The sequence below is a fragment of the Balaenoptera acutorostrata genome (assembly GCF_949987535.1).
Source record: "Balaenoptera acutorostrata chromosome 6 unlocalized genomic scaffold, mBalAcu1.1 SUPER_6_unloc_2, whole genome shotgun sequence".
Taxonomy (NCBI): Eukaryota; Metazoa; Chordata; class Mammalia; order Artiodactyla; family Balaenopteridae; genus Balaenoptera; species Balaenoptera acutorostrata.
The window spans coordinates 235,610-243,215 of NW_026645491.1; the positions used below are offsets into that span (position 1 = coordinate 235,610).

Below are 7,606 nucleotides of genomic sequence, written 5' to 3' on the forward strand. Positions count from 1 at the left end.
CTTAGGGATTTTTTTACCCTTGAGAACTGGTGTAAGCTCTACTTTACTATAAGGGAGTTAAGAAAGACATCCCCTCTTTAATTTTTCTTCTAGACACACTGCATATTTCATGGCCTGAAATTGTATATGCACCAAATGAACAAAAATAAATAGAAACTTTGATTTAAAAAGTACCTCAAGGCAATACAAAAAAAAGAAGTCATTTTAATTTTTGATACATATTAAAACATTTCAGTCAGTTCTTCCTGACAGCATAACACGACAAATACACAAGACCTCAAACATGCTTTAAAATGACATTCAGCAAAGTATTTAAAATTTAATAAATAGCAATAATCATACACAAATACATTTTTCATACTCAAACATTAAGCTACTAAAACAGACAGCTAAAGAATAAATAAATGGGAATTGACAATAAAAAAATATGCGGGGTTTTGCAATTCATTTTACTTAAAAAAGGGAGGTGATCTGAATGATTTCTTAATTTGCTTTTCAACATGTAGCATGATCCTCCCCTTATGAATCAAATATATTGAAAAAATCACTTTCTTACTATAATGCAGTTTTTAAATACAACAAATAAATATGAAACTAGCAAAGCAACCTCAAGTTGTAATAAAAATGCCCCCTCACGCCCCCCCCCATAAGCTATGGAAATATATAGTCATTATGATAGCAAATAATAGTATTTAAAGTCATAGTGCTTCTGCACGAAACTCATCTGAGACCTTGATATGATTTTAGTGCAAATCCCTAGGGTCCAATACAAGCATAACCCTGTATCAGGGAAAGACCTTACCAGTTGGAACTTATCTTGTACAATTTTTGTACATATTTTATAAAGTTCAAGATTTAATGCATAGTAGAATATCTTCATCCGCTTAATTCTGTCCTTAAATAGAGATAAAAAAAGAAATGATTTGGGCTTTTTACCATTTGGTTTGTACCATATTAGAGTATTAAAGTCAACATTAGAAAATTTATAAAAGAGTTTTGTTTTTGCCATTAATTTATCTAACTCTATCTAAATTTCACATCATTGCATGTTAAACATGAGAAAAAATTTTAGACAGTTTTTTTCCCTTTGACAAGCTCACATTATGAAATCTAATAATGTTTAGACAGATGTTATACAAATAAAAACAGGTGAGAATAAGGACTTTTTCTCTTTTTATATTAACAACCTTAACATCTAGTATATTAAGTTACAAGATGTATTGGCAAAAGCATAAAGGGTTCAATTAAAAGAAGGTATTATTTTGAACAAAGAAACGTTTTAACATAGGATAGATAGAAACTGACAGTCAAATGAGTTTCTGCAGCCATATCTCTACTGCGAACTACAGTACCAGGATGAAAACAATTAGAAACAAATGGAAGAACATTATTGAACAATCTGAATACATAATGTATTTTTAGCTGCTAAAATAGTAAACTCTAAAGTTTATAGAGTTACAGGTGTTTAATTTAAGCATGCAGGCTAACATATGATAGTAAGAAATCACCCTGCATCTTTTTTCTTTTTAAATTAAAACTAGTTTAATTGTAAAGTTCCAAAACAATGAATGGATATTGCTCCAACTTGTATCCAATCTCCCTGACGGGATTCTTGTACCTAACAAAGTAACAAAGCTTCATCATCACTCGTTTCATTTTTCAGCATTGCTTCTAAGCAAGAGTCTGGTATCTGGGCAGTGTGGACAATACCGCAGCGCTCACAGGGGCCATCGCGATTACTTGGTCTTACTCCAGGGTCTGCTGCACTATATGGTTGTCTGAACCTTTGCCCTTGATCGGAGGCAAGATCAAGAAGAGGTCTGGAACAGTCATTCGCGTCAAAGTCTGAAGCTCCTTCAGAAAATGGAATCAGCATTTCGACATCATCATCTTCTTCTCTTCCATTTACCCCATTATCAAGTTGTCTCAAAGGGCTCTGGTTCTGACTTACGGAGCTTGATCGCCCTAATGTAAAACGTACCCAACGTAGCCCCTGAGTCATACGACTTAGCGCACTTGTGAGCTGGTGACGCGCCGGACTCACACTTGGGGGTTCCGCACTTGTCACATCCCGTCCGGTTTCTGTGTGACCACCTCGGGTATTCTGAGTGGAGGAACTTCCACTTGCTCCCATTGTTGCTTCTACCGCTGTTGTGGGAGGGATTTTTTGAGGCAAAGGAGCTGCAACCCCGCCAGATGCTCCTACCGTATCTCTTCTCTCATTTTCTGTGTCTGTGTCGTCAGATTCCACAGAAAACAAACTTCTGTGAGTATGATTTCTTTCAGGTTCTCTGTTGGTACTCTGACTAGGGGCAACCTCATCCCCATCTGCTGAGACCAGAGCCAATGACCCTGAATGGCGTGATCTTGCAAAATTAAAAATACGATTCCAGATGTTGCTGGATCTGCCTGCCATAGGAAGTCTGATTGAAGTAAATCCAAGCTGAGACCGTACAGCTAGCCTCAGGTTTTCCAAAACAGAAGCCTGCGGAAAAAACAAAGAAAGAAAGAAAGAAAGAAAGAAAGAAAGAAAGAAAGAAAGAAAGAAAGAAAGAAAAGATCTTAAAACAGCTAACAACGAGGTATTAAGATGGAAAACACCCTTCTATTCAGCATGTGTTGTGGATGAAAGTTCTATTACTCATTTTACGGTCTATGGAGGATGAATTAAATTCTCTCATCGATACAGGTTCACCTCACTCCAGAATCTAACCTATAACTTGAACCACTGTTCACTGTGTTTAAGATTTTCTCGATACTTCATTTTATATATGAACTTTAAAATGATGTTTAATGCCAATTACAACAGCAATTTTATTTCAAAACTTCACATAGTAATCCAATCCTAGAAATGCACCAAAGATGGAAAATAAAAGTATTTGATACTTCTTTAGCTACGAAGATAGAAGAATCTCTACAATAATTCTCTAAATGACCTAAAGGAGTGTGAAAACTAGGCTGTTTGTTTTTTTGTTTTAACACAGCACAAGTTAGACTTGATTTACAAGGATGAAACCTTCCAAAACCTGTAAAAATTATATCTCACAGTTGGTTCTCAAGGATTTGTTGAATGGGTGGCTATTGAGGATATCCATAAATTGAGGATATCCATAAATATTTATTATAAATAAATACAAATTTATTTATATTGTCATAAACAAAGGAATTACTGTATTTGTAATGCAGCACAGGAAACAAAAAGCCAAAGAAATTAACTTGTTTATAGCCCTATTCAATGGTGTCTGAGACATTTGGGTTCCTTCTCAATCTTAACGATTTAAGTCTTGGGCTTCCCTGGTGGCGCAGTGGTTGAGAATCTGCCTGCTAATGCAGGGCACACGGGTTCGAGCCCTGGTTTGGGAAGATCCCACATGCCAAGGAGCAACTGGGCCCGTGAGCCACAACTACTGAGCCTGCGCATCTGGAGCTTGTGCTCCGCAACAAGAGAGGCCGCGATAGTGAGAGGCCCGCGCACCGCGATGAAGAGTGGCCCCCGCTTGCCGCAACTAGAGAAAGCCCTTGCACAGAAACGAAGACCCAACACAGCCAAAAATAAATAAATAAATAAATAAATAAATAATAAAAATAAAGGAATTCCTTTAAAAAAAAGTCTTTAAAAAAAAAGATTTATGTCTTATTTTCTACAGCTTCATGTTAAACATAAATTATAACCTTATTCTTTGAAAATTGGTGATTTTTAATTAGTGCATATGGGAGGTGACCATATTGCCCAACTGAAAGAAAAATCATCCAGATTTTCTTTTTTCTAGATGAATGACTATCGGAATTAAAAAAAAAAAAAAAAAAAAACTACAGTATTTACAAAAACAGTCTTTAAGCTCCATCTAGTGGTTACAAAAAGGAGTAATCAAACTTGGAACAAACACAGCTTTCATCAATCTGGCATTTAGTATTTAAAATACAGTATTTCCAAGAAACAATGGTGAATTGATATACTCCCTTTCAAAAGGTGATACAGTTTCCCTCCGCCAAAATGAATGGCTCTTGCCTATCCCCCCACAGAAAAAAGGAAGGGAAGAGAATAAGAAGATGTGATAACATGTTTTCCATCTCTGTTTGTGACTGGTATTGAAGTAAATCCAAGCTGATACCGTACAGCTAGCCTCAGGTTTTCCATATAGATTTGTGATTTCCATATACACCCTTTGAACATAATCCCTGGAATATAATTCACAGAAAGCTAAGAAGCTACTATCACAGGAATATTTCATAGTCTAGCCTTAGTAAATAACAGATTGCCAATAAGAAATCTGAATATCAGCACATAAAATTTACTATATAAATGAGTAAGAGTTTTCACCAATTGGGAATGTAACTATAAACTAACTGAAACAAAAAAAAAAAAGTGGCTTACATCCCTATGAACTCCATAGAGTTGGTCCTCCTCATTTGGCATTCACGTTCTAAGGCTTTGTGTGAGCACTGTCATTAAATCCAGCAATGAATACAAGGCTCTTCAGATATCCTCCACTTTTATGCAGCTGCCACCCACAATGCCTTCAGCACACTTCAAAGCCAACTTTAACAGTATAGTCTGTCAGTGAGATGAAGCTCTCTACTGGCTTCAAAGTCTGTTTAATTAAATGATTGCCAATTTAACATTAGATTCTACAAGGGGATCTCATGATTGTTTTAGGAATAATTTTATATACTTCTTCCATTTATGAAGCAGAAGAAAAGGATTCTTCAGAAAGGATCGCTATTTTGAATGAGTTGGTAATCAGAAGATTATTTTTCTTTTTAAAAACAAATAAGGAGGGCTTCCCTGGTGGCGCAGTGGTTGAGAATCTGCCTGCCAATGCAGGGGACACGGGTTCGAGCCCTGGTCTGGGAGGATCCCACATGCCGCGGAGCAACTAGGCCCGTGAGCCACAATTACTGAGCCTGCGCGTCTGGAGCCTGTGCTCCGCAACAAGAGAGGCCACGATAGTGAGAGGCCCACGCACCGCGATGAAGAGTGGCCCCCGCTTGCCACAACTAGAGAAAGCCCTCGCGCAGAAATGAAGACCCAACACAGTCATAAATAAATAAATAAACAAATACTTTAAATATTCTGAGTAACTATAACAAAGGCTGACAATTTGACTGCTTCCAGTTTTTCACTATTATGAACAATGCTGGAATCCTTATACATGTTCTCGCCACACACACATAAGCAAGTATTTCTCTAGGACAAATTTTTCTAGAAGTAGAATTGCTAGGTCAAAAGACACAATTCCACTTTAAATTTGATAGCAACACTGAGAAAAATGTTTATACCAACTCACAATTCCACCAAGTGCGTATGAAAAAGCACCTTATACCCCACAACTCTGGCAAAATGCAACATTTTATTTCTAAAGATTTGTTGCCAGTTAGGTGGATAAAAGAGATTTATCATTGTTCTAGTTTGCATTTCCTTATTTACTGAAATTGAAACACTTTTTCCTATGTTTATTAGCTATTTCTATTTCTTTTTCTGTGAATCACCTTGTTATATCCTTCGTACCTTACAATTTGTTCTTATTTAAGAGCTCTTTATATAGTATAAACGTGTATCTATTTGGGGCATGTATGTTATGCGAGATATATGTAGATCCACTCAAACCCTCATTCTCTCCAATAGTTGGTGCTGTCAGTCTTTCTTAATGGTATCTTTTACTGAGAAGTTTTTTTTTTTTTTTTAAGTATAGTTGACTTACAATAGTATATTAGTTTCAGGTGTACAACACACTGATTCGATGTTTTTACAGCTTATACACCATATAAAGTTATTATTGCATATTGGCTATATTCCCCTGTGCTGCACATTACATCCTTATAACTTATTTATTTTATACATAGTAGTCTGTACCTCTTAATACCCCTCACCTATCTTGTCCCTCTCCTTGATCTCTGTATCTGTGAGTCTGTTTCTGTTTTGTTATATTCGTTAATGTGTTTTATTTTTCAGATTCCATATAAACTGAAAACATACAGTATTTGTCTTTCTCTGTCTGACTTATTTCACGAAGCGTAATACCCTGTAGGGCCATCCATGTTGTTGCAAATGGCAAAATTTCACTTTTTTTATAGCTGAGAAATATTCCATTATATCACATCTTCTTTATCCACTTATCTGTTGATGGATACTTAGGTTGCTTCCATGTCTTGGCTACTATAAGTAATGCTGCTATGAACACTGGGATGCATATACCTTTTCAAATTTCTTTTTTCATTTTCTTTGGATATGAAGAGTGGAACTGCTGGATCGTCTGGTAATTCTATTTTTAATTTTTTGAGGAACCTGCGTACTGCTTTCCATAGTGGCTGTGCTGAATGGGAGAAGATATTTACAAATGATATGTCCAATAAGGGGTTAATAATCCAAAATATACAAAGAACTCATACAACTCAATATTAAAAAAAACAAACATCCCAATTAAAATATGCAGAGGATCTGAACACACATTTTTCCAAAGAAGACACACAGATGCCAATAGGCACATGAAAAGATGCTCAACATTGCTAATCATCAGGGAAATACAACTCAAAACCACAATGAGATATCACCTCACATCTGTCAGAATGGTTACTATCAAAGCCATGTTGGCAAGGATGTGGAGAAAAGGGAACCTTTGTGCACTGTTGGTGGAGACGTAAACTGGTGTAGCCACTATGGAAAACAGTACAGAGATTCCTCAAAAAATGAAAAATAGAACTACCATATGATCCAGCAATTCCACACCTAGGTATTTACTGGAAGAAAAAAACACTAATTAGAAAACATATATGCACCCCAATTTTCATTGCAGCATTATTTACAACAGACAAAATATGGAAGTAATCAAAGTGTCCTTTAATATACTTTTTTTTTCACACACACACACTGTATTTTATTTTTACAAGAGATAAATAGACTGACACCAAGCATTGTACATGGATGACCACAACAAAAGCAACAATGATTGCAATTACCAAACATGAAACACACTCATACTATGTCATAATATTGACATTCAGTCCAGTAATCCTCCACTGTAACAGCTCCTTTACTTTGCAGTGAAAATTGATTTGTATATTCTTTGCCTCTGAGTCCTTGTGGGATTTTTTTTTTTTTAATTCAGACAGAAAGTCACAAAAATTATACTCATCCTCATCAGTTCACTCAGTCCCATGTAATTAATTTTTTTTCATCTTGATCTTTTGTTAGCACTTTTATGAGTTCATCAGTTTTTCATTAGAGTTCTGAAAATGCTTATTCATTCAGTTCAGCAGTACAGTCAGTTACCAGAAACCTGTACTTGTCAGTCTTTTCCATGAATTTCTTGAAGATGAAACCCTTTTATAGGAACATATTTGCAAAATCATCAGAGTACACCCAGAACTGTCTGTAAATGACAAAAGACTTAAAAATGACCACGGTTAAAGATTTGATGAAAGTTCATAATAATGCAGTTGACAAGAAAATTAGTTATTTCTGAGATATACATTTTAAAGTAATAACTAGGATTATTACTTATAACATTATACCAGAACATATAAGATTTTTAGAAATTTCATGTAATGTCTGAAACATTTATATTAACATATTTCCATACATATTTCCATACAAATACAAGATTTT

At 35.5% G+C, this 7,606-nt stretch overlaps 1 protein-coding gene across 1 annotated transcript; it reads right to left on the bottom strand.

Annotated features, from left to right (window-relative positions):
- Nucleotides 1–1,106: 1,106 nt before the first annotated feature.
- LOC130706596 (low-density lipoprotein receptor-related protein 12-like) lies at nt 1,107–2,482 on the bottom strand. The gene has a single exon (XM_057539248.1). The coding sequence runs from the start codon at nt 2,414–2,416 to the stop codon at nt 1,619–1,621; it is 798 nt and encodes a 265-aa protein (XP_057395231.1). The 5' UTR covers nt 2,417–2,482; the 3' UTR covers nt 1,107–1,618.
- Between the last annotated feature and the right edge of the window lie 5,124 nt (nt 2,483–7,606).

Coding starts and splice junctions, on each gene's coding strand:
- LOC130706596 (XM_057539248.1), bottom strand. CDS start 2,416: ATGGCAGGCAGATCCAGCAACATCTGGAATCGTATTTTTAATTTTGCA.